Source organism: Delphinus delphis, chromosome 11 (genome assembly GCF_949987515.2).
Source record: "Delphinus delphis chromosome 11, mDelDel1.2, whole genome shotgun sequence".
NCBI classification, from domain to species: domain Eukaryota; kingdom Metazoa; phylum Chordata; class Mammalia; order Artiodactyla; family Delphinidae; genus Delphinus; species Delphinus delphis.
Window position 1 is genome coordinate 95,351,009 of NC_082693.1, and position 27,798 is coordinate 95,378,806.

The window sequence follows — 27,798 nt, forward strand, 5'->3', positions numbered from 1 at the left end:
ATTTTAGTTTTAAAAGCAATTCTGGTATAACGTATCCCACCTGATCTTCACAGTCACCCTTTGGAGGAGGCAGGGCAGGTATGATGCGTACCACAGAGACAAAAGGCTTTCTCCATCTTGGAGCTGGAACAGACTCACACAGGGTCGAAATTCCCCCTTTGATTTCCTGACCCAGCAACGCACCCTTTCCTGGATGCTGCCTCACAAGAAATCGGCTCTGATCCCAGGCTTTCTTTGGTGGAAGAAAGTTCTGCTCGCCTTAGGAGAGGTGAGGAATCGTTCTGGACCCTTTCTCCAAAGGGCAACAGCTTCCTGACTCAGGCCAGGGAGGGCGTAGGAAAATTCCACTTTTAATTTTGATTCCCAACAGGACCAATTCAAGTTCATACCCGTGGGCAGCGGGGCAGCCACATAGGGGCCAAGACGGCGAATCACCGTCGAGGAGGCCACTCATCACTCACTCCTCTGCGCTCCGGAGGTGGAGTCAACTCCCTGGACCCTCCCCCTTCCCCATCAGGGCTGTCTCGACCTTGACTCCGTCTGGTCCTCTGACCAAGGCCCCTCACGTGACCAGCCGCCTCAGTCCCTTACGCCATAATCTCCGCCCTCCCCTTCAGAGCCCCACCCAACAGCTTGGCGCAGGCCCCGCCCCTTCCCATCTGAGGGGCGGCAGGAGCGGCCCTAGGGCAGGATGGCAGTGAACCGGAGCCACACCGAGAACCGTCGCTGGGCCCTCATCCCCTTCGGCGAAAGGTGCGTGAAAGGAAGCCTGCGGAGCTGTCAGAGGAGGCAGCAGATGCACGGGGAACTGGCGGCTCGCAAACTCTCAGCGCATCAGACTTTCCCGCCTTTTCCGCGTGCGCAGCGGGCGTGGCTCCGCCCCGACGCTAGGGCGCTTGCTGCCTCACGGGTGTTCGGAATGGGAAGGCGGCAGCGGGGGCCGTTGCACGTGTGAAGGGCGCGTGCTGCCTCAGAAGAAAGGTGGAAGTGCAGTGGTGAGAGTGGGGAGTCGCACCGACCCTCCGGGTCGCTTTCGGCTGCTGTTAGTGCGCTACCTTTGTAGAGTGACGGGAACAAGGTGCCAGGCTTCTGGGAGGTAGAAGAGGCATGAGTGTCTTTGGAATCTTTCTGGAAGGATCCCGAACTGTCAGGGGCCTCTCCTCACTCTCAGAACTTCGAAAAGCCCTCTCTCGTCTTCGCCCCAACCAAGGAGATGACTAGTCTTACTTTTTTCTAAAGATCAGGACCGGAAGAAGACGCGTCTAGGAAGAATGACGCTCTCTTGCCTCCCATGGCGGCCTTGGGGTTCGCACCGATCGCTCTGTGTGGTGCTAGCGGTGACCACCGCTCGCCCCTCTTCTCTCGCCTCTGTCAGGCTCAGCCCGGAGCCGCCCATTTTCACCTCCCCACCTAACACCTCGACTCTGCCCCGCTCCCCTCCTTCATCCCCCGCCCCCATTTTTCCAGAGGCCTGCTCCAGCCCCCGGCACTTCTTAAAGGTGCTCCTCTCTGCTCCGGTTTGCCCTCGTTTTCCTTTGCGCTCGCCTAGCAGTGAGACTCTGAAGCCCAGGGCTGTGCTCAGGTGAGGCAGAGCACACCTAGGTCTCTTTGAATGCATCTGTCAGGAAGACCATTTAAGTCAGTACCACACGCTGATGTCCAGATCTTTTTTCTATGCTTCCTTCCCCAGAATATTTTCTTGACAGATTTATACGCGCCGTCAAGGCGGTAGGTTCTCCCTTGCCCCTGAAGGACCGCTGCTGTTTGTTCAGTTTTGTAGTAGGAGATGATTGCCCACCATTCTGACCGCGTGCACACTGGCCTAGAGAACGCTGACCTGTGTGCCTGTGGCTCTGTGCCTTGAAGCCACTTCTAATCTGGTGTTCGGGTGTCTTCTCATTCAGGCTACGAGTCTGTCTGTCTGCTTTTCTGTTTGTGTGCTGGAGGCAGGGAATGACGCATGGTTTTAAAAAATTGTAACATATACTGATTTTATGGTCCTTTGATTACCTTTGTGGGGTCCCTTGTGTGCTCTTGAATAGTTAACCATAGCCGAGCACTGTGCAAGGGCTTTATAGTTATAACTGCTCTATCTGCAATAAGGATCAGTACTAGTTTCCTCGTTTCACAGGTGGGAAAACTGAAAGAGAAGTAATTTGCTTAAAATCACATGGCCAGTGCATGTGGGAGAGCTCTGAACTTAGGCACTATGCATTCACTTCTCTACTCTGGCTGCCCCTCTAAAAGGAAAAGGACTGCTTCTCTTCTTTCTTCTCAGCAAAGAAGTCTCTGTAGGTGCTCTGGCTTCCTGGATAAAAAACACTTTAAAGAAATAGCTTGAGAGGGAGAAGATTGGTTATATTTTGACTTCTCTGGACTATTCACAATACACAGTTGAGAAATTCATCACAGCTTGGCTGTGTTGTGTGGAGATTTTTTTCTGATCCCAGCTGAAAAGTCATAAATGTGCGGGCCAGAGTCTACTGGTAAAAAGGGAAGACATTGAGTTTTGTTTTTTTTTAAATCCATATTCAAAAATGTGTGCAGGTAAAACCATGTAGAAAACTTGGGAAAAATTTTAAATTACCCCAAATTCCTACATCCAGTGCTTTTTACATTTTGGTATGTATCCTTCTGTACTTTCCCCTGTGGAAATATACACACCTTCCCCTGTCAGACTGCTTTGTAACTTGTTTTTCTCCTTTACCAATGTATTGGGGATGCTTTCCAGTGTCGGTACCTACATCATTATTTTCAATGTCTTGTACTCCAGTATGCATACATATTTGCTCCAGCCCATATCTGGGATAGTCTGATTTTTTTTTTTTTAAAAAAGGAGGATATATTCTTTCTTTTTTTTTTTTGTCTGCATTGGGTCTTCGTTGCTGCGCACAGGCTTTCTCTAGTTGCGGCGAGTGGGGGCTACTCTTCGTTGCAGTGCGCAGGCTTCTCATTGCGATGGTTTCTCTTATTGTGGAGCATGGGCTCTAGGCATGCGGGCTTCAGTAGTTGTGGCACGCAAGCTCAGTAGTTGTGGCTCGCAGGCTGTAGAATGCAGGTTCAGTAGTTGTGGTGCATGGGCTTGGTTGTTCCACAGCATGTGGGATCTTCTAGACCAGGGCTGGAACCCGTGTCCCCTGCATTGGCAGGCGGATTCTTAACCAGTGCGCCACCAGGGAAGTCCCAGATAGTCTGATTTTAATTTGTCCTTGCTATAAACATTGCTGCAGTGAACTTTTTAAAGATTTATCTTTGCCCACCTGTCAGAATGTTTCTTTCAGATATATTCCTGAAAGTGGAATTGTGGGAGCAGAGGACACAGACTTTTAAAAAAATATTTTAAAAATCTCTTTTTAATATGAAAGATCTTGTCAAAATATTAAAAATCTTTTATATTTAATATATTTATACACAGAAATATATTTATTGCAAAATTACCCTACAGAATTATATCAAATTACATTCCTTTTAATACTTTGAGTGCCCAATGCCAACACCCTGTGTTAATCTTTGATAGCTCTCTCAGTCTGATCATGGAATCTGAATACTGATATCTTTTTTTAAAGCTTAATTGCTAGTGAAATTATTTTTGTCTTATGGTTATTGACTATATGTATTTGGTAAATTTTCTTGGTTCATAAATGTTCTCCATTTTTTTGCTAAATTGTTAATTTTTTAATAAATATATTTATTTATGTATTTATTTATTTATTTTTGGCTGTGTTGGGTCTTTGTTTCTGCTCACGGGCTTTCTCTGGTTGTGGCGAGCAGGGGCTACTCTTCGTTGCAGTGTTCAGCCTTCTCATTGCGGTGGCTTCTCTTGTTGCAGAGCACGGGCTCTATGTGTGCAGGCTTCAGTAGTTGTGGCACGTGGGCTCAGTAGTTGTGGCCCATGGGCTTAGTTGCTCCACGGCATGTGGGATGTTCTTGGACCAGGGATCGAACTCGTGTCCCCTGCATTGGCAGGCAGATTCTTAACCACTGCACCACCGGGGAAATCCCAAAGTTGTTCATTTTTTGTGTGGTAAAAAGCACATAACAAAATTTACCATCTTAGCCACTAAAAACATAAAAATTGTATATATTTAAGTATACAACATGGTGATTTGATGTAATATACATAGTGAAATGGTTCCTACAGTCAAGTTAATTAACGTGTCATCTCACATAATGATCATTTTTTTACTCTCTTAGCGTATTTCCAGTGTTCAATATAGTATTATTAAGTACAATATAGTCTTCATGCCTATATATTCGATCTCTAGACTTATTCATCCTACTTAACTGTAAATTTTGTAACCTTGCTTAACATCTCTCCACTTCCCCCATCCCATCAGCCCCCAATAACCACTGTTCTACTCTCTGCTTCTGTGAATTTGAATTTTTTTTTTAGATTCCACATGTAGGTGAGATCATATAGTATTTGTCTTTGTCTGGGTTATTTCACTTAGCATAATGTCCTCAAGATTCACCCATGTTGTAACATGTGACAAGATTTCCTTCCTTTTTAAGGCTGAATAATATTCCGTTTTACTCATATAACACATTTCGTTTCTCCATTCATTCATTGATAGACTTTTATGTTGCTTCCACCTCTTGGCTATTATGAATAGTGCTGCTATGAACGTGAGTGTGCAAATATCTCTTTGAGACCCTGCTTTCAATTCTTTTCGATATATACCCAGAAGTGGGATTGCTGGATTATGGAGTAGTTCTATTTTTAATTTTTGAGGAGACTCCATACTGTTCCATAGTTGTCGCACCATTTTACAAGCCCACCAAGAGTGCACAGGAGTTCCAATTTATCGACATCCTAGGCAACACTTTTCTTTTTTCAATAGTAGCCATCCTAATAGGTGTGAGGTGCTATCTCATTCATGGTTTTGATTTGCATTCCTCTGATGATTAATAAAGTTGAACATCTTTTCATATTTTTAAGCCATTTATATATCATCCTTGGAGAAATGTTTATTTAAGTCCTTAGTCCATTTTTAAATCGGTTTGGTTTTTTTTGGTGTTGTTGAGTTGTAGGAGTTCTTTACATATTCTGGATATTAACCTCTTATGGTTTGCAAATATTTTCCCCCATTCTATAGGTTGACATTTCACTCTGTTGATTGTGTCCTTTGATGCACAAAAGTTTTCAAGTTTGACATAGTCCCATTTGTCTATTTTTGCTTTTGTTGCCTGTGCTTTTGGTGTCATATGCAAGAAATTGTTGCCAAGCCCAGTGTCATGAAAATTTCCACCTATGTTTTCTTCCAGAAATTTTGTAGTGTTAGAGATTATGTTTGGTTCTTTAATCCATTTTGAGTCGAATTTTTAAGATGGTGTAAGTTAAAGGTCCAACTTCATTCTTTTGCATGTGGATATCTAGTTTTTCCAACATCATTTGTTGAAGAGACTGTTCTTTCCCCATTGAGTGGTCATGGCACCCTTGTTGAAGATCATTTTACCATAGAAGTGGTGAGAGTGGGCATCCTTACCTTTTTCCAGATCTTAGAAGAAATGCTTTCATCTCTCACCATTGAGTATGATGTTAGCTGTGGGCTTTTCATAAATGGCTTTTATTATTTTGGGGTAGTTTCCTATGATTCCTAGTTTGTTGAGTGTGTTTATCATGAAAGAGTGTAAAATTTTGTCAAATGCTTTTTCTGCATCAATTGAGATGATCATGTGGTTTTTTGTCCGTCATTTTGTCAATGTGGTATATTACATTGATTGATTTTCTTAAAAAAATCTCTATTTTAAAAAAAATTTATATTAAGTTTGATCCTTTTCCTAACCTGTCCCTATTCTCTCCACAGCCCCCCACCCTGGCCCCTTGCCTCTGGCAACACCCTACTTCTCTGTTTCTTTGAGTTTGACTTTTTAAAGATTCCACATATATGTGATTCCATGCAGTATTGTCTTTCTCTGTGTGGCTCTCTCTCTCTCTCTCTCTCTGTCCATACATATCTATCTATCTCACATCTTCTTTATCTGTTCATTCATTGATGGACACTTACATGGTTTCCATATCTTGGCTATTATGAATAATGCTTCAATGAACATGGGAGTACTGATACTTGTTTGCTATCCTATTTTCATTTCCTTTGGATATATACCCAGAAGTGGGATTGCTGGATCATAAGGTAGTCTATTTTTATGTTATTGATTGACTTTCGTATCTTAAACTTTGCATTCCAGGGATAAATCCCAGTTGGTCATGGTGTATAATCCTCTTAATGTGTTGTTATATTCAGTTTACTAGTATATTTTTGAGGATTTTTTACATGAGTATTTTTCTGTTTTTTCTTATTGGAAGTTTTTTGACTACTGATTCAATCTCTACCTGTTATAGGTCTAAAGGAATTTTCTTCCTTTAGTCAATTTCAGTAGTTTTTTTCTAGGAATTTACCCATTTTATCTATGTTATCTAATTTGTTGCCATACAATTGTTCATATATTCTCTTATAATCTTATTTTAAATCTCTGTAAGGTCTGCGATAACATCCCCACTTTCTTGCTTTTTTTAAAATGTTATTTATTTATTTATTTATTTATTTATATTTGGCTGTATTGGGTCTTTGTTGCTGCACGCAGGCTTTCTCTAGTTGCAGCGAGTGGGGGCTGCTCTTTGTTGAGGTGCGCAGGCTTCTCATTGCAGTGGCTTCTCTTGTGGAAGAGCACGGGCTCTAGGCAAGTGGGCTTCAGTAGTGTGGCTTGCAGGCTCAGTAGTTGTGGCGCACAGGCTTAGTTGCTCTGCGGCATGTGGGATCTTCCTGGACCAGGGCTTGAACCCATGTCCCCTGCATTGGCAGGTGGATTCTTTTCTTTTCTTTTTTTTTTTTTTGCGGTACGCGGGCCTCTCACTGTTGTGGCCTCTCCCATTGTGGAGCACAGGCTCCGGATGCGCAGGCCCAGCGGCCATGGCCCACGGGCCCAGCCACTCTGCGGCATGCGGGATCCTCCTGGACTGGGGCACAAACCCGTGTCGCCTGCATCGGCAGGCGGACTCTCAACCACTGCGCCACCAGGGAAGCCCTGGCAGGTGGATTCTTAACCACTGCGCTACCAGGGAAGCCCAACATCCCCACTTTCATCCATAGTTTTAGTAATTTGAATTTTCTTTTTTCCTTGGTCAGTTTAGCTAAAGATTGGTACATTTTGTTGATCTTCACAATGAAGTAACTTTGGTTTCACTGATTCTATTTTTCTATTCTTTATTTCATTTATCTCCATTGTAATCTTTATTATTTCCTCCCTACTGCTAACTTTGGGTTTCATTTGCTTTTGTTTTTCTAGTTCCCTAAGGTGGAAAGTTAGATTATTAATATGAAATCTCTCTTTTAAAAAATGTAGGCATTAAAAGCTATAAATTTCACTCTTAAGCACTGCTTTTGCTGCATCTAAATAATTTTGGTATGTATGCTTTTGCTTTCATTTAGATCGAAGTATTTTCTAATTTCACTTATGATTTCTTCTTTGACCCATTGGTTGTTTAAGAATATGATGCTTAGGGCTTCCCTGGTGGCTCATGGTTGAGAGTCCGCCTGCTGATGCAGGGTACACGGGTTCGTGCCCTGGTCCAGGAAGATCCCACATGCCACGGAGCGGCTGGGCCTGTGAGCTATGGCTGCTGAGCCTGCGCGTCCAGAGCCTGTGCTCTGCAACGGGAGAGGCCACAACAGTGAGAGGCCCGCGTACTGCAAAAAAAAAAAAAAGAAGAAGAAGAATGTGATGTTTAATTTCCATATATTTGTTACTTTGTCAGATATCCTTCAGTTATTGTTTTCTAATTTCATTCCATTGTAGTCATAAAAGATATTTTGTATGATTGCAGTCTTCATAAATTTCATGAGACTTGTTTTGTGGCCCAACATATGGTCTATCCTAGAGACTGTTCCATGTGCACTTGAGAAGAATGTGTATTCTACCTTTGTGGGGGGAGTGTCCTTATATGTTAGGTCTGGTTGAATTTTGTTAGATGTATCCATGCTTATCATTGTTGTATCTTTTTGATGATTAACCCTTTTAGTATTATAGAAGATTCCTCTTTGTCTTGTAATAATTTTTTTTCACACACACTGTATTTTATTTTTACAAGAGATAAATAAGTCTATGTTTTTCTGATATTAGTATAGCCACTGCAGCTCTCTTTTGGTTACTGTTTCATGGAGTATCTTTTTCCATCCTTTTACTTTCAACCTATTTGTGTCTTTAGATCTCAAGTGAGTTTTTGTAGACAGTCTATAGCAGTAATATGTTTTAAAAAAAATATATTCTACCATTCTCTGCCTTTTAATTGGAGACTTTAATCCATTTAATTTAATGTAATTATTGATAAGGAAGAATTTAACTTCTGCTCTTTTGCTATTTGTTTTCTATATTTCTTATATCATTTTTGTTCCTCAATTCCTCCATGAGTGCTTTTTTGTGTTTAACAGATATTTCTTAGTATACCATCTTTATCTCTCTTCATTTCCTTTGCTGCATGTATTTTACTTATCTTCTTTGTGGTTGCCCCACAGATTATGTTTAACATCTTAATTTATAACAATCTAGTTCAAATTAATACCAACTTAGTTTTAATTATATGCAAAAACTTTACTCCTACATATCTCTGCCCTCTTATATTGTGATTGTCACAAATTACATCTTTATACATTGTGTGCTCATCATTATAGATTTATAATTATTGTTTTATGCAATTGTGTTTTAAATCATATAGGATGAAATGAAATGAACAAACCCAAAATTCATTAATATTGATTTTTAATTTACCTATGTAATTATCTTTCCCAGTGTTTTTTATTTCTTTGTGTTGATTTCATTTACTGTCCAGTGTCTTTTTATTTCAGGCAGAAGGACTTCCTTTAACATTTCTTATATTTCAGATCTAGTAGTGATAAACTCTGTCAGTTTTTGTTCACTTGGTAATGTTTTAATTTTTCCTTAATTTTTGAAGGATAGTTTGGCCAGATTTAGAATTCTTGGTTGACAATTTTTTTTTCCTTTTAGCACTTTGAATATTTCATCCCATTACCTCCATATTTTCTGGTGAGAAGTTAGCTGTTTGTCTTATTGAGGATTCCTTGTGCATGATAATTTTCTTCTCTTGCTGCTTTCAAGATTCTCTGTATTTGGCTTTCAGCAGTTTGATTGCAATGTGTCTCAGTGTGGATCTCTTTGAGTTTATCCTACTTGGAGTTTGTTGAGCTTGGATGTGTAGATTCATGTATTTCATTAAATTTGGGAAAATTGTGGACATTATTTGTTCAAAAATTCTTTATTCCCCCTTTTTTCCTCTCCTCTCCTTCTGCCAGTCGCATAATACATACGTTGATATGTTTGATTGTGTTCCACAGGTCTGTTAGACTCTGTTCCTTTTTCTTCATTCTTTTTTCTTTCTGTTACTCAGGTAGTAACTATTCATCTCAATTGACCTATCTTCAAGTTAACTGATTCTTCTGCCTGCTGAAATATGCCATTAAGTCCCCCACTACTGAACTTTTTATATCAGTTATTATAGTCTTCAACTCCAGAATTTCTGTTTGGTTCCTTTTTATAATTTCTATCTTTTTATTTTTGTATTCTCTACATGATGAGACATTGTTTTCATCCTTTTCCTTAGGTTATTAAGTCGTTGTTTCTTTTAATTTTTGAATATATTTTAAATAGTTTATTTAGAGTCTTTGTCTAGTGAATCTAATTTCTTGGCTTCCTAAGGGGCAGTTTCAATTAATTTTTTAAAATAAATAAATTTATTTATTTATTTATGGCTGCTTTGGGTCTTCATTGCTGTGTGCTGGCTTTCTCTAGTTGAGGAGAGCAGGGGCTACTCTTCGTTGCAGTGTGCAGGCTTCTCATTGCAGTGGCTTCTCTTGTTGCGGAGCATGGGCTCTAGGCACGTGGGCTTCAGTAGTTGTGGCTCACGGGCTTCAGTAGTTGTGGCTCGTGGGCTCTAGAGTGTCTGCTCAGTAGTTGTGGCGCACGGGCTTAGTTGCTCTGTGGCATGTAGGATCTTCCCGGACCAGGGCTCTAACCCGCGTCCCTTGCATTGGCAGGCAGATTCTTAACCACTGCACCACTAGGGAAGTCCCATACTTTCTTGTTTCTTTGCATGCCTCATGTTTTTCTTTTGTTGAAAACTGGACATTTTTAAAAATTATAATGTGGCAACTCTGGAAATCAGACTCTCCCTCTTCCACAGGGTGTTGTTGCTGCATATTGTAGTTATTGTTTAGTGATTTTTCTGAACTAATTTTTTTTTTTTTTTTGTGGTACGCGGGCCTCTCACTGTTGTGGCCTCTCCTGTTGTGGAGCACAGGCTCCGGATGCGCAGGCTCAGCGGCCATGGCTCATGGCCCCAGCCGCTCCACGGCATGTGGGATCTTCCCGGACTGGGGCACGAACCCGTGTCCCTTGCATCGGCAGGCGGACTCTCAACCACTGCGTTACCAGGGAAGCCCCCTGAACTAATTTTGTAAAGTCTATATTCTTTGTTATGTGTGGCTAATGACATGTGTGGCCTCTTTTATGTTAATTTAGAGGCTAGCTAGTGATTTGACAGTTTACTTGTATGTTTGGAACAACAACAACAAAATCCCAGCCTTTGCAGATGGCCTGTGTGTGTGTGTGTGTGAGTTGGAGCCTGTCTTTATCACTCAGCTAGGCAGTTTAAAACTCTGTCTTAGCTTTCACTGCCTGCTTGAGCAGAGCAGAGCCACTGTCAACCAGAGGTAACAGTTTTGGGGCCTTCTCAGGTTTCTTCTGAGCATGAACTCAGCCCTGAAAATGTATGTGTGGTGCTTTCTAGATTCCCATGAACATGTCAGAGGTTTTCAAAGCCTTTATTCCTCAAAGTATCTCATTTCCCAGTCTTTCCTTCCTCACTTTTCAGTTTTTTTATTGTTTGCCCAAAATGTCGTTCTTTGCCCCAGATAGCAGCTCTAACACATTTGCCTTGAAATGTTTTTGACAGATGTGCCCTAGGTAGCTGCCTAAGTCCTAAGAGAGTTCTGAGTTAGGCACATGCCCTTAGAACTAGTCCTCCAGGAAGCCACTGGACAGGTCAAACCACAATAAGGTCTGTTCTCCTCCGCCCAGGAGTGGGCACCTATACTGAGAATATGGGTGGTGGTTGTCAAGGCTGTTGCCAAACTGGGGAGTGGAGGATAGTACTAGGGTAAGTTAAAGTGCACAGAACTCCCTTATTGACATTCAACTATTTTTTTCTTGATTAAACATTCCCTTAGTTGCTATAAACTTTTGATTAGATTCTAGAGTTCTAGGCTGACCTTTAGAGTTCCTTATTCCACCATTTTTGCTGACATCCTATTTTTTCATAGTCTCTTAAAAAGCCCTTTTTATCCATACACCACCATCCTAGTTCCAGTTCTTATTACCTCATATCGCAACATTTTTAGGAACTCTTAAATGGATCCCTCTGACATACTACCACTTCCTTGATCATGTGACTTCCCTGCTGAGACAGCTGTAAGTCACAGTTCTGCCTTGCCTATTGAATGATGTCTCCAAGCTCTAGTCCCAGCATGATTCCAGCTTTATCTCACTATTCCTCCCGGTCTCACTTCCATGCTGTTTTGATGAATCCACATAGGTAGGCTGCTCCCAAGTACGCAGTTTTCTTTCCACTGCATACCTCCATTAATGCTGTTTGCTCCCCATCAGGATTTTCCCCTACCCTCACTTCTGCCTACTGAAACACTATTCATCTCTTAAGAATTGGCTCAATGGGACTTCCCTGGTGGTCCAGTGGTTAAGACTCTGCACTCCCAATGCAGGGGATCCCTGGTTGGGAAGCTAAGATCCTGCATGCTGCATGGCATGGCCTAAAAAAAAAAGAATCAGCTCAAATGTCAACCTTTCTGTAAAGTCATTCCTAATTACTTCAACCAAGAGCTAATCTCTCCTTCCACCAAACTGCCATGATATTTTTGTTCCATTTATGTGATGTATGTCATATATTTCTTGCATTATTACCTATATTCATGTTTTCATTCACTCATTCTTTCAATATTTAGTAGCACCCACTTATATATTTATAATTTATATATACAAATTGCTAAGAAAGGGAAAAAACCCAGTAGGATTCTATGAGTAAGAATAGGATGAGCCCAAGTTTTTCAGGTTAGGAGTGCAGGGAGAACATGACAGACAGAGGGAACATGTCAGAGCGTTCGGGAGCACTCTGCGTGTGCCTAACGTTCTTTACCAGAGTCCAAGAAACATTTCCGTTAACAGAGTGCTTTATACCAACTGCACAAGAAGTAGAAGAATTAATGAATATACATTAAGAATAGAATTAGGTTTGATAAGAAAGAAGAACCCAATGGGACTTCCCTGGTGGTCCAGCGGTAAAGAATCCGCCTTCCAATGAAGGTGAAGGTGGGTTCGATCCCTGGTTGGGGAACTAAGATCCCACATGCTGTGGGGCAACTAAGTCCATGAGCCTCAACTAGAGAGCCCTCGTGCCGCAGTGAAGAGCCTGTGAGCCACAATGAAAGATAACGAGTGCCACAACTAAGACCCAACGCAGCCAAAAATAATAAATTAATTAATAAAAGAGTGGGGGAACTAATTTTTTTTAAAAAAAGAACCCAATGATAAAGAAGAAGAATAAGTGTGAATTGTCAGAGAATAAGATCATTTAAATTCCTTTCTATTTTAATAAAATAGTAGTAGCAGTAGCAGCAGCAAGTAACTTTTATTAAAATCTCCCTCCAGGCTAGAAACTATGCTACGAGCTCTGTTTGTATAATTTTATATAGATTCTAAATTGTGTGCTGTCTGCCCTGTCTTTTCTGCAGTGTCTTGAAGCAGAGTCAGGATGTGGACCTCTCCTTCCTACAGCAACCAGTGGGATATGATCTCTTTAATGGTACAAAAAGAGGAACATTGTTTCTCACTTCATACCGGGTAATTTCTACTTCTACTTTGATCTGATTAACTCCACATTTTTCCTTAAAATGGAGAGAGGTTAAACATTGACTTTCAAAGTATTTTAAACCATTTCTCCTTTGAGATTTTCCATGTTGAAGTGTGATGGAAGAAAATTAGTCATGCTTCTCAATTAGGCCAGAATGCCAAAGCAGCCTTAACTTCAGAATTGCTCTTATATGTCTCAATCCATGGATAAATTGCATTCCTTTTCCAAAGTTTCTTTTCTCTCTTAGGTGATCTTCGTGACTTCACACTTAGTCAATGACCCCATGCTTTCTTTTATGATGCCATTTGGTCTGATGAGTAATTGCACCATTCAACAACCAATCTTTGCCCCCAACTACATTAAAGGAACCATTCAGGCAGCTCCGGATGGTAAGTGTCCCCCCTCAGAAGTGTATTTTTTCTCAAAAGCTTCCAGAAGGTTTAAGATTCAGACGTGGCCCCTGCTTCATTGGGTAGTGCTTCTCTTATTGTTTGTGGCAGTCCTTCTGTTACAGCATGCCAGCCTCTTAGTGAGTGTGTGCCGTTTCTTCCTCCAGGTGGCTGGGAAGGACAGGCTATTTTTAAATTATCCTTCAGAAAAGGAGGTGCCATTGAATTTGCCCAGCTGCTGATGAAAGCTGCCTCTGCTGGTGAGCGATGCTTATAAAATTATCAAGCACTTTGGGGTTTGGGGGCCTGTGTAATTGAAGTAAGACTGTTAGCTAGTGAAGACTTCCGGCCTCTGTGGTCAGGCGGTTGATATTTGCACATGTATTCAGCGGGCATTTCCTGAGCCTACTGACTATGTGCCAAGTAACATACTACGTGCTAGGAACACAGGATTTAGTCCCTCCCTGTCCTGAAGGAGTTTGCAGTCTAATGGGAGCTTACCGTCAGACACCTGAACAGCTAATTATACCTGATAGTCTTTTGTCCATTTAAGTGCCGGTCTCATGTATCACTGAGTAGTCTTGTTTTCGGTAGCGTGGCCTTGGCTCTTCTTCCTCTGGCATGGCTTTTTGTCTTCTCTCCTTTCTGACTTTGCCTTTGCTTCTCTTAGGTTTAATTCCCATCTTCCATGGGACTAAAGCATGGGAAGAGGTACCATCAAGCCCTGCAGCACTGATCTAATGGATGTACCGGAGGATACAAATAATCTTTTTATGTTATATTTTAATTCAATCTAGCCTCACTTTATATCCCTCATTCTCTCACCTTTTGTACTCCAATCCAACTGGGTTTCTTTGTGCCTTGCCCTCCCACCTCTGAGCCTTCATGCTATTTGCTCTGTCTGGAATGCTCTTCCCCTTTCTCCCTTGCCTTCTCCACTCCCAACTCCAGTCTAGTTGAGACAAACACAGTCCAGTAGAGATAGACATATGCAGATACATTATCCTGTCTTATGGCATGTGCTGTAATAGAGGCATGGGCAAAGTTCTGGGGACACACAGACGAATGTAGTGAATTTTCTACCTTAGAAGACTGACTGGATCATGATGCTATAGACCATAGTCAAGTGTATAAGAGATAGTCTAGGGAATTCCCTGGCAGTCCAGTGGTTAGGACTCGATGCTTTCAGTGGTTGGGGATTGGCCCGGGTTCCATCCCTAGTCAGGGAGCTAAGATCCTGCTAGACACATGGCCGAAAAAAAAAAAAAAATGAGTATAAGCGATAGTCTAAATTGGAGAGGAATTGAGTTCAACTTTAGACATAGTAATTAATACTAGCTAACACTTATTGAATGCTTATCATATACTGGGCAGTGTTCCAAGGCCTTTACATGTGTTAATTTATTTAATCCTCACAAAAACTTATGATGTAGGTTCTATCATTATCCCCAATGTATAGCTAGGGAAACTGAGTCAGTGATGGTTATATAATTTCTCAAGGCTATACAGTTAGCAAGTGGTGGAGCTGGAATTTGAACCTTAAACATACTCTCTCTCTTTAAACTTTTCATTTTGAAAAAAAATAAGATCTATAGAAAGTTTTAAGAATATTACAGTGAACTCACATGGACCTTCATCTAGATTAACCCATTATTAACATTTTCCTACATTTGCTTTTTTAAAAATAATAAATTTGTTTATTTATTTTTGGCTGTGTTGGGTCTTCAGTGCTGCACGCAGGCTTTCTCTAGTTGCGGTGAGTGGGGGCTACACTTCATTGTGGTGCACGGGCTTCTCATTGCGGTGGCTTCTCTTGTTGCAGAACACGGGCTCTAGGTGCGCGGGCTCAGTAGTTGTGGCGCGTGGGCTTAGTTGCTCCGCGGCATGTGGGATATTCCCAGACCAGGGCTCGAACCCGTGTCCCCTGCGTTGGCAGGCGGATTCTTAACCACTGCGCCAGCAGAGAAGTCCCCACGTTTGCTTTATGTTATTCTTTTTTTTTCCTGCTTTTGTTTGAACTATTTGGGAGTAAGTCACAAAGATCATTTCCTTCATTTCTAAATATTTCAGTGTGTATCTCCTAAGAACAAGGGCATTCTCTCATCTAACCTCAGTGTGCTTATCAAATCAGAAAATTTAACATTGAAACAATACTATTGATTATTCAAGTTCAAATGATTGACCATTACTATTCCTAATTCTAATAGCATTTTTTTTTTCCAATCCAGGATCTAATCCCAGATCACATATTGAATTCAGTTGTCCTATTTCTTTGGTCTCCTTTAGTCTGCGCTCAGCCTTTCTTTTTGTCTTTCATGACCCTGACATTTTAAAAAGAATACAGCCTTATTGTTTCGTAGAATATCCCTTAATTTGTGTTTGTCTGTTTCCTCATGATTATATTCAGGTCATGTATTTTGGCAGGAATACTGTATAAAAGATGTTGTGTCCTTTTGAGCCTACACTCTTAACCCCTGCACCATATTAAGTGTGAGGTACACAAGCTGCTAGAGGCAGTAGACATGCAGCTTGGAGCTCCAAAGATGCACTGTATCAAGACACTGATTTGGAAATCCTCAGCACATCGGTCATCTCTGAAGCCATGTGAATGATGGGCTCATTCAGTGAATTAAGGATGGTATGCCAAGGGTCCTCAACATTTAAAGGATAGGTAGGGAGGGGTGACCTTCAATGGAGATTGAGAAGGGGCTGACTGAGAGGTGAGAGAAGAATCAAGTGAGTTCATTATCCTGGAAGTCAAGGGAGGAGAAAGGTTCAAGCATTACTGGGTAGTCATCTGTCAGCTGCTGGAGAGATGTTTGGTAAAATGAAGACTGAAAAATGTGCATTGCATGAGGAAATTTGAGGTTTTTGGCAGAATTATCAAGAGATTTCAGTGAACTGCTGGAGAAGAGGGGTGATGAAGAACGATGTTAGAGAAAATTGAGGAGTAAGAAAATTTGTTGCAGTTACTGTTAAAAATACAGTGCAAATATATAAAGGCCAAGGAGTTCACAAGCTGTACCCAACTGGCAGCTCTTCATGGTCCAGAGGGCAGACAGCATCTGGAAGCCTGACATTGGATAACAGAGTGTCCTACAGACAGAGGGAGTGTAGCTATGAAGAATCCGGGTCAGGGGACACTTGGAAATCCAGTTCCCCTTTGCTACAGATGTCTGGGGAACTCGGGACAATTGCATTCTGGGTCTTGAATTCACTCTTATTTTTGGCCTCACAGTACTGAGGGGGCTTATTTTTAGGATTATGAGATAAGGGTCAGGCAACTTCAGGGGATTCTCTTCGTGCTCTCATTAAGTTCTGCTTCTTGGCCTGCAAAGGTAGGTCAGTGTCTCAGCCATTGCACAGCCACTTGGAAAGGATTTAGGCAACTTATATGAACTTGGCCCAATGTCTGAAACTGCTCTGGGTCTGATTATGTCATGGTTTAGGTGTGGAAGCCTATGCCTACTCCCCTGGCAAGAGTCAGGTCTTGTGAATGGGCTTCCTTGAGGCCTTTGGAATTAAACACCCATCATGCATCATGAGCTGATTATATGACCAGGAAAGATTCCTTTCGCCTCAGCAGAGTTGCTTTGTCAGGGCTCTTTGATTTAAGTTTTTAGCAAACATGTATTGAGTACCTATTGTGTGCCAAACACTAGGAGCGACAATTGGGAACACAACAGTGAACGAGACATAAGTACATAGTCCCTGCTTTTGTTAAACTTACAGTCTAGTGAGAGTCATATAAGAAATAAGCAAACATGTAAGTGAATAAAATAATGACTTATTCTGAAAGGGGATACTAATAGAATATTGAAAGGGAGGGTAACAGGGAAGGATGACAACTGTAGATTCAGAGTGAATTAGTTAAGATAATGCTAGCTATTGAAACAGATAAACCCCAAATTATCAATGGCTTAAGATAATGGATATTACTGCTTATATAAAGGCCAATCAGCAGGGGTGAAAGGGGGCTCTGTTCCACATAGCCCTTCAGGGACCCAGGGTAATAGAGTCTCTGCCATCGTTAACACATGGCTTCCAAGACCTCTTTGGGTAGCGAGCAGAGAGGGGAAGAGAGTAAAGATCTCACCTGGGAAGTTTTCATGGGTCAGGCCTGGAAGCAGTGTACATTACTTCTGGTCATATGCCATAGGCCAGAAATTAGTGTGGCAGGCTGATAATGGCTCCCAAAGATATAATCTGTGTCCTAATCCTCAGAATCTGTGAATGTTACCTTGTTTGTAAAAAAAAAAAAAAAAAAAAGCCTTCTCAGATATAATTAAGGATCTTGAGATGCGGGGATTACTCTGGATTATTCAAGTGGACCTCAAATACCATCAAAAGTGTCCTTTTAAGAGAGAGGCAGAGGGAGACAAACAGAAGTGCTTTCTTTAGTACTGCCATTACATTGGCCTTTAATGGACTTGCCAACTTGATAGAATTCTCACTTGGAAATTTTTTCTGAATACCTATCATGGTGGGTGTTATGCTAGGCCTTCAATAAGCACAGGCAAATATACACAATCACTGCCTTCAAGAAGCATACAGTTGAGGACAAGGGCAATGTATATTTTTAATCTTGTATCCTGGGGACATTGTTGGACACACATGTAAGGTGATGGTTAATACTCTGTTAATTATTTGGTTGCTAGCTGCTGTACATCTGACTTAAAAGAATTAAAGAGTCCCTATTTTGCCAAACTTGTCTTCTCAGCTGCCAGAGGAATTCCACTTGGAAGTGTAAATTACTGGTTCGGCACTTCAGGACCCTATATAATTACTGCACCAGGGGGCATGATGTGCACCCAACAGACGCCTTGTCCAGGTAAGATATGGCATGGAGGTTCTTCCTGGGAGGTGGAAAGGTACGCCAGGGGCTCAAAGATCTATTCACTGCTACCTTGCCTCCAATTCTGCTGCAGAAGAAGCAGCAGAGGTTTGGGGGGCTGGAAAATGGTTGAGTCCATGACTTCATTTCCAGACTAAAACTCAGTGGCAAGTCAGTAAATGACAGGCTTCCATTTCAGGTTTACTTTTAACTATAATGTACAAATATGGAGCATACCTGGGCAACTCCCATCAGTGGGAACAGCCACTTCCTGCTTACAGCCTGAGCAGAAACATGTGCTCTTGCCAACTTCCCCCTTCCCCTTTCACACAAGCATAGCCATCATGCTTGTGCCATGCCCTTCAACCTCACCGAGGACTCCAGTCCTCGGCTTTATGCCCTGTACACTTTCCTTTAACAGTCGTGCCTGTCCATAGCTGCTGAGTCATGTTCCCAGGACACATAGATCAGTGATTCTCAACTACGGTCCACAGTCTGTTGGTGGACCACAAAAAGTCTCCTAACAGGTTACCAACAGACCCCCAAATGCAGGCTGTCTCTTGGGTTCTCCTTGGAGCATGACGTACATGTCCATCGGCTTATTTAGTTTTGTATACAGCTGAAGGATAGTTATCTATAGTCTTAATAGTTACCTTAGTTTTTAAGGGTTACTAAAATCTAATATTCAAGATCTAAAAGTAAGTGTTGCTAAAGTTTTATAAAAACGTTTTTGAGTTGAAATTCACATAACGTACAATTAACCATTTTAAAATGTACAATTCAGTGGTATTTAGCGTATTCACAATGTTGTGCAACCGCCAGCTCTCTCTAGTTTCAAAAGTTTTTCAGGACTTCCCTGGCAGTCCAGTGGTTAAGACCACGCTTCCACTGCAGGGGACGCAGGTTTGATCCCTGGTCGGGGAACTAAGATCCCGCATGCTGCGTGGCGAGGCCAAAAAAACAAAACAAAACTTTTTCATCACTCCATAAGAATACTCCATACCCACTAAGTAATCATTCCCCATTGTCCCCTCCCCACATCTCTTGGTTTCCTCTAATCTGCTTTGCGTATTCTGTGTATATCACATAAAAGGAGTCAAGCAACATGTGACCTTTGTGTTTGGCTTATCTCACTTAGCATAATATTTTCAAGGTTCATCCAAGTTGTAGCATTATCAGTACTTTATTCATTTTTTGTGACTGACTAATATTCCATTGCATGTATCATAGTTTGTTATCCATTCATCCACTGATGAACATTTGGCTTGTTTCCACCTTTTGGTTATTATGAATAATAGCTCCTACAAACATTTGTATATAGGTTTCCAGGTGGACATAAGTTTTCATTTCTCTTGGGTATATACCTACATTTGGAATTATTGGGTCATATGGTAATTTAATGTTTAACTTATTTGAGGAACCACCAAACTATTTTCCACAGCAACTGCACTATTTTGTATTCTCACCAGCAATGTACAAGTTCCTATTTCTCCACATCCTTGCCAATGCTTGTTACTTAACTTTTTTTTGCTTGTTGTTTATATTAAAGCCATCCTAGTGATTGTGAGGAGATATCTCATTATAATTTTAATTTGCATTTCCTTGATGATAAATGACGTTGAACATCTTTTCATGTGCTTCTTGGCCATTTGCATATCTTCTTTGGAGATATATCTATTCCAGTCCTTGCCCATTTTTAACTTGGGTAGTTTGTCTTTTCATTGTTTGAGTTGTAAGAGTTCTTTATATATTCTGGATATCCTTATCAGATATGGGACTTGCAAATATGTTGCCCATTCTGTAGGTCATCTTTTACGTTCTTGAGAATATCCTTTGATGCACAAAAGTTTTAATTTTTGATGAATTTATCTATTTTTTTCTCTTGTTAGTTGTGCTTTTGGTATCAAATTAAGAATCCATTGCCAAGTCCAATGTCATGAAGATCTACCCCTATGTTTTATCTAAGAGTTTTATAATTTTGGCTCTTATATTTCAGTTATTGATTCATTACGAGTTATTTTTTTTTAATTTTAAAGAATATTTATTTATTTGGCTGCACCAGGTCTTAGTTGTGGCACATGGGATCTTTGTTGCTGCATGCAAGATCTTCATTGCGGCATGCAAGATCTTTTAGTTGCGGCATGCAGGATCTAATTCCCTGACCAGGGATCGAACCCGGGCCCCCTGCATTGGGAGCATGGAGTCTTAACCACTGGACCACCAGGGAAGTCTCTATGAGTTAATTTTTGTATATGGAGTAAGGTTAGGGTCCAGCTCTGTTCTTTTGCATGTGCTTATCCAGTTGTCCAGGAATCATTTGTTGAAGACACTATTCTTTCCCCACTGGGTGGTCTTGGCACCCTTGTTGAAAATCAATTGGTAATAGATGTTTAGGTTTATTTCTGGACTCTCAGTTCTATTCCCATTGGTATATGAGTCTATCCTATGCCAGTACCACATTGTTTTGATTACTGTAACTTTGTAGTAAGTTTCAAAATAGGGAAGTGTGAGTCCTCCTATTTTGTATTTCTTTTTCAATATTGTTTTGGCCATCCATGGTCCCTTATAGCTCCATATGAATTTGAGAATCAGCTTTTACATTTCTGCAAAAAGACCATTAGAATTTTGATAAGGATTGCATTTAATTTGTAGATCAGTTTTGGGGGAATTGCTATCTTAATTTAATATTGTCTTCTAACCCATGAACATAGGAACTCTTTTTATTTATGTAGGTCTTCTTTAATTTATCTCAGTAATGTTTTGTAGTTTTCAATGCACAAGTCTTTTTCAAAAAATATTTATTTATTTATTTGGTTGCACTGGGTGTTAGTTGCAGCATGCAGGATCCTTAGTTGTGGCATGCGAACTCTTAGTTGCGGTACGCATGTGGGATCTAGTTCCCTGACCAGGGATCGAAGCTGGGCCTCCTGCATTGGGAGCGTGGAGTCTTCTCAATGCACCACCAGAGAAGTCCCAAAACACAAGTCTTTTACCTCCTTGGTTACATTTATTCCTAGGTATTTTATTCTTTTGGATGCTATCGTAAATGTAATTGTTTTCTTAATTTCCTTTTTGGATTGTTTATTGCTATAATTATGGTTTTTTAATTAAACTTTTTATTTTGAGATAATTGTAGATTCCCATACGTTTTTGGAAATAATACTGAGATATTCTTTATACCTTTTACCTAGTTTCTCCCACTGGTAACATTTTGCAGAACTATAGTATAATATCACAACCAGGGTATTGACATGGATACAATAAAAATGCAGAACATTTACATTACCACAAGGATCACTTCTGTTTGTCTTTTTATAGCTACACCTACTTCCCTTCCTCCCCCTCCTCTTTAACGCATGGCAACCACTAATCTGTTCTCCATTTCTATAATTTTGACATTTCAAGATTGTTATATAAATGGAATCATGTAGTATGTAAGCTTTTGGGATAGACTTTTTTCACTCAGCATTATTCCTCAAGATTCACCCAGGTTGTTGCATGTATCAATAATTTGTTCCTTCTTTTTGCTGAGTAATAGTTCATGGTATAGATGTACAACAGTTTGTTTAACCATTCAGCAGCTCAAGTATATCTGGGTTGGTTGCAGGTTTTGGTACAGGTTTTTGTGAGAACATAAGTTTTCATTTCTTGCCCATTAGGATGGCTGCTATCAAAAAAAAAAAAAACAGTAAACAACAAATGTTGGCAAGTATGTGGAGAAATTGGAATGCTTATGTACTGTTGGTGGGAATATAAAATGGGACAGCCACTGTGAAAAATAGTATGGAGGTTCCTAAAAACATTTTTAATGACCCAGCAATTCCACTTCTGGGTATATACCAAAAGAATAGAAAGCAGGGTCTAAGAGACATTTGTACACCATGTTCATAGAAGCATTATTCACAATAGGTAATAAAATGAGTTAGGAAGTGTTCCCTCATCTTCAATTTTTTGGAAAAGTTTGAGAAGGATTGGTATTAGTTCTTTATGTGTTTAGTAGAATTCAGCAGTGAAACAATCAGGTCCAGGTGTTTTCTTTGTTGGAAGATTTTTTAAATTATTGATTCAGTCTCCTTACTAGGTCTATACAGATTTTCTATTCCTTCATGATTTAGTGTTATCGGTTTTAGGCTTCTAGGAATTTATCCATTTCTTCTAGGCTATCCAATTTGCTAACATACAGTTGTTCATAGTAGCGTATTATAATCCTTCTTATCTCTGTAGAATCAGTAGTAATGTACCCACTTCCATTTCTAATTTTAATAATTTGAATCTTCCCTTTTTTTCTTGGTCAGTCTAGCCAAAGGTTTCTCAATTTTGTTGATCTTTTCAAAGAACCAGCTTTTGGCTGCACTGATTTTCTCTATTGTTTTTCTATTCTCTTTTTCATTTATCTATGTTCTAATTGTTATTATTTCCTTCCTTCTGCTAGCTTTGGATTTAGTTTGTTCTTCTTTTCTTAGTTCTTTAAGTTTTTAAGTTAGGTTGTTGACTTAGGATCTTTTTTGTTTTTTACTGTGTTTTTAGCTGTAAATTTCCCCCTTAGCGTTGCTTTTGCTGCATTCTTTGAGCTTTGGTATATGGTGTTTTTTGTTTGTTTGTTTTAAATATTTATTTATTATGTGGGGTGGTGGTGGGATGAATTGGGAGATTGGGATTGACATATATACACAAATATGTATAAAATAGATAACTAATAAGAACCTGCTGTATAAAAAAATAAATTAGGGGCTTCCCTGGTGGTGCAGTGGTTGAGAGTCCGCCTGCCGATGCAGGGGATGCAGGTTTGTGCCCCGGTCTGGGAAGATCCCACATGCCACGGAGCAGCTGGGCCTGTGAGCCATGGCTGCTGGGCCTGCGTGTCCGGAGCCTGTGCTCCGCAACAGGAGAGGCCACAACAGTGAGAGGCCCACGTACTGCAAAAAATAAAAATAAAAAAATAATAATAATAATTAAAAACAAAAAAAAGCTCAAAAAATTTATTTATTTATTTGGCTTCAGCGGGTCTTGGTTGTGGCATGTGGGATCTTTTAGTTGTGGCATGCAAACTCTTAGTTGTGGCATGTGGGATCTAATTCCCTGACCAAGGATCAAACCCGGGTCCCCTGCATTGGGAGCACCGAGTCTTAGCCACTGGACCACCAGGGAAGTCCCGGTATGTTGTGTTTTCATTTTCATTCATCTCTAAGTATTTTATAACCTCCCTTGTGAGTTCTTCTTTGATCCATTTGTGGTTTAAGAGTGCAGTGTTTAATTTCCACAAATTTGTAATTTTTCCAGTTTTACTTCTGTTGTTGATTTGTAAATTCATCCCTTTGTGGTCAGAGAAGCTACTTTGTATGACATCTATCTTTTAAAATCTATCCAGACTTACTTTGTTGCCTAATATATGTTCTATTCTGAAAAATGTACCATGTATACTTGAGAGGAATGTGTATTCTATTGTTGTTGGGTAGAGTGTCATATATTTGTCTGTTAGATCCAGTTGGTTTGTTGTATTTTTTATGTCCTCTATTTCCTTATTTATCTTCTGTCTGGTTGTTCTAGCCATCATTGTGAGTGAAGGATATTGAAGTCTACAACTATTATTGTAGTACTGTCTATTTCTTCCTTCAATTCTGTCAGTTTTTGCTTCATATATGTGATGGTCTGTCATTAGGTGTGTAAATGTTTATAATTGTTATATCCTTTTGCTGTACTGAACATTTTATTAATATGTAATTTCCTTCTTTATCTCATAATCTTTTTGATGTAAAGTCTATTTAGTCAGATATTAGTATAGCCACTTTTGCTCTCTTTTGGTTACTATTTACGTGGAATATCTTTTTCCAACCTTTTACTTTTGATTTATTTATGTCTTTGTATCTAGAATAAGTCTCATACACACAGCATGCAGTTGAATCATGAGTTTTTATTCATTCTACCAATCTCTGTCTTTTGATTGGGGAATTTAATCCACTTACATTTAAAGTAATACTGATGATGGGGGCCTTACTTCTGTCATTTCACTATTTGGTTTCTGTATGCGTTATAGCTTTTTTGACCCTCATTTCCTGCATTACTGTCTTCTTTTGTGTTTAGTTGATTTTGACTCCTGATCTCTCTGACCTCCCTTCTATGCCCCCAGGACCCACGCGGCCTGGATGGGGTGGGTACCGGTCTGGGAGCTCAGCAGGCTCCCCGGCCTGAGTGGGCCAGGCAATCACCCTCCACTCCTCTCCTGCTCTTCCCAGAGAGTCCCTCCCACCTGCTTCTCCTGATCTCCCCAGCCTCAGGGGCGCTGATCCTGTCTGGCCTCCACTTCTCCTCCCCCCTCAGTCCCCCTATGACCAACTGGTTCACTTTGGGGTTCCTCCTGTCTCCTTGGGCATCAGAGTCCCCCACCAGAGGCTGGCAGGTGCCCTAGTTGTGGGGGGACACTAACTCCATGTCTTCCCACATGGCCATCTTGACTCCCACTACTCTCATTTCCTTTTGTTTATATTTCATAGCTGTTCTGTGTGTTTGTGTGTGTGTGTGTGTGTGTGTGGCTACCATGGGGGTTACATCTAGCATCCTAAAGTTATAACACTAATTTGAATTTTTACTGTCTTAACTTCAGTAACATACAAATACTCTGTACCTTTACAGCCCCTCTGTCTTCACCCCTTTCAATTGATGTCACAAAATTCATCTTTATACATTGTGCCCCCCAAAACATAACCTAATAATTCTTTTAAATGCATTAGTCTCTTTAGTTATGTAGAAAACAAAAATGGAATTACAAACCATTGTTATAATAATATTGGCTTTTATAATTGCTCAATGATTTACCTTTATTGAAATCTTTATTTCTTCATATGGTTTCAGATTACTCTCTAGTGTCCTTTCATTTCACCTTGTAGGACTCCCTTAAGCATTTCTTGCAGGGCAAGTCTAGTAGTAATGAACTCCCTCAGCTTTTGTTTATCTGGAAACATCTTAATTTCTTTCTCACTCTCACAGGAGTTTGGCCAGATATAGGATTCTTGTTGGACAGTTTATTTCTAGCCTCCAATGTTTCTGGTGAGAAATCTGCTGACTTTCTTATTGAGGATCTCTTGTATGTGATTATTCACTTCTCTCTTGCTGCTGTCAAGATTCTCTCTTTATCTTTGGCTTTTGAAAGTTTGACTATAGTGTGTCTCAGTGTGGATCTCTTTGAGTTCATCTTACTTGGAGTTTATTGAGCTTCTTTGATGTTTATATTCATGTCTTTCATCAGATTTGAGAAGTCTTCAGCCATTATTTCTTCAAATATTTTCTCTACATCTTTCTCTCTCTCTTCTTTTTCTGGAACTTCCACAATGTGTATGTTGGTCTGCTTGGTAGTGTCCCACTGGTCCCTTGGGCTCTGATCACTTTTCTTCAGTCTTTTTCTTTCTGTTCCTCAGTATCAACAATTTTTATTGTCCTGTAGTCAGGTTTACCGATTCTTTCTTTTGCCTATTCAAATCTGAATGTAAATTCTCTAGTGAATTTTTCATTTCAGTTATTGTACTTTTCAGCTCCAGAATTTTTTGTTTGTTTCTTTTCTTGTTAGGTTTTCTATCTCTTTATTGATACTTCTATTTTGTTCATATACAATTTTCTTGACTTTCTCCACATTTTCCTTTAGTTCTTTGAGCATCTTTAAGACAGTTCTTTTAATGTGTTTTCTACATAGCTTAAACATAAATATGGATTATGGAAAAGTAACTTGACAGTCCATTCACACTGACACAGTCAAATCACTTAGGGAATGTAGCCAAGGAAATAAATAAAACTCATGTTTATTATAATATTAATTGGAAATTTGGAAGCAACATGCTCTCCAACAACCAGGGAGCACTTATCATAAGTAGCACTTATCAGCATGATAAAATATAGTCCAGCTTTTAATTTATGAAATACATTAATAATATAAAGAACTTTCTCATAATGTCAAGTAAAAAGAGCCAGATTTTTAAAAAATTGTATGGTTGTTATAATCATGATCGTATAAAAAAGATTAACAGAGATCCTACCAATAAGTGCACCAAAATATTAAGTTTTTGTATTTGATTATGGAATTATAGATGACTTCTAAAATTTTATCTCTTCTCTATTTCCCAAATACATATTCCTCATTGAGCATTTATTACTTTTTTATCATCAAAACAAACTTTATTAAGTATGTATCTGGGTACAACTATAAGTAATGTAGAGATATAACTATAGGGTTGTTTTCATGTTGATTTGAATTCTTCCACAACAAGAAATGATAAAGCCTTCAGCTGGTGATGGCTGAAGAATATGGCTTCTGCATTGTTCTGCCTGCCTGAATTCTCTTCCTGTGTCAGTTTGCTTCAGTATTCTTATTATTATTTTTTTTAATTTTAATTATTTATTTATTTTGGCTGCATTGAGTCTTCATTGCCACGCAAGGGCTTTTCTCTAGTTGCAGCGAGCAGGGACTACTCTTCGTGCAGTGCAGGGGCTTCTCATTGCGGTGGCTTCTCTTGTTGCAGGGCACAGGCCCTAGGTGCATGGGCTTCAGTAGTTGTGGCATGTGGGCTCAGTAGTTGTGGCTCACAGGCTCTAGAGCACAGGCTCAGTAGTTGTGGCGCACGGGCTTAGTTGCTCCGCGGCATGTGGGATCTTCCCGGACCAGGGCTTGAACCTGTGTCCCCTGCATTGGCAGGCGGATTCTTTTTTTTCAGTACGCGGGCCTCTCACTGTTGTGGCCTCTCCCACCGCGGAGCACAGGCTCCGGACGCGCAGGCTCAGAGGCCATGGCTCATGGGCCCAGCCGCTCTGCGGCACGTGGGATCTTCCCGTACTGGGGCACGAACCCATGTCCCCTGCATCGGCAGGCGGACTCTCAACCACTGCGCCACCAGGGAAGCCCGCAGGTGGATTCTTAACCAGTGCGCCACCAGGGAAGCCCCAGTATTATTTTTTATCTTCTATCTCCTTCTTACTTATTCCTTGTCTACTCTAACAAATGACTAACTGATATTTTTCCTTCTCAGCATACCCAGTTGTGGTCTACAGACCCCCACCACCAGGATATGGAGCCCCACCTGCGGGATATGAAACCCCACCAGTGACATATGAAGCCCTGCCTGCAGGGTATGGAGCCCCACCAGCTGGAAATGAAGCCCCACCTCCAGCATATGAAGCTCCACCTGCTGGAAATAGAGCTGCCTCTCACAAATCTGTGGCAGCCCAGCCGGAGGCTTCTCTTCCATCTACCTCATCTTCTCAGGCTCATTTACCACCTTCTAAGAAGTAAACATTGAAGACTCACCAAGCAAAGGGCACCCTAAAACTGAAGTCACAATAATAAGGATGACTCAGGTATGTGGTTAAAGGCCTGTCTCAGATAGCTGTCACACCCTTTGGGAAGGCAACCTTAGAGGGAAGATGAAGCTTTACTTCCATGCCTAGATTTTAGAGGCAGAGTCAACTCTTGATTAGATGGGCTAAAGGAGAAGTAGAATTGTAGAGCTAATTCTCCAGTAATTTGGTGTACATTGGGCTGCATTTTTTTTAACATGCCTTGAGTGAGTGTGGAAAAAATGTCCTGCATTTTCCCCTCCCTCATTCAAGAAACATTTATTATGCTCATTTTGCTAGGAACTAAGATATATACTTAAAAA

At 40.5% G+C, this 27,798-nt stretch overlaps 1 protein-coding gene across 1 annotated transcript; it reads left to right on the forward strand.

Annotated features, from left to right (window-relative positions):
• Positions 1-691: 691 nt before the first annotated feature.
• WBP2NL (WBP2 N-terminal like) lies at positions 692-27,431 on the forward strand. The gene is made up of 6 exons (XM_060023983.1): positions 692-753; positions 12,816-12,924; positions 13,182-13,323; positions 13,491-13,583; positions 18,044-18,154; positions 27,169-27,431. Exons 1-6 carry the CDS (start codon positions 692-694, stop codon positions 27,429-27,431), a joined length of 780 nt encoding a protein of 259 aa, XP_059879966.1.
• Positions 27,432-27,798: the final 367 nt, after the last annotated feature.

Coding starts and splice junctions, on each gene's coding strand:
- WBP2NL (XM_060023983.1), top strand. CDS start 692: ATGGCAGTGAACCGGAGCCACACCGAGAACCGTCGCTGGGCCCTCATC. Junction 12,925..13,181: donor TGTTTCTCACTTCATACCGG/GTAATTTCTACT, acceptor TTTCTCTCTTAG/GTGATCTTCGTGACTTCACA. Junction 13,584..18,043: donor GATGAAAGCTGCCTCTGCTG/GTGAGCGATGCT, acceptor TTGTCTTCTCAG/CTGCCAGAGGAATTCCACTT.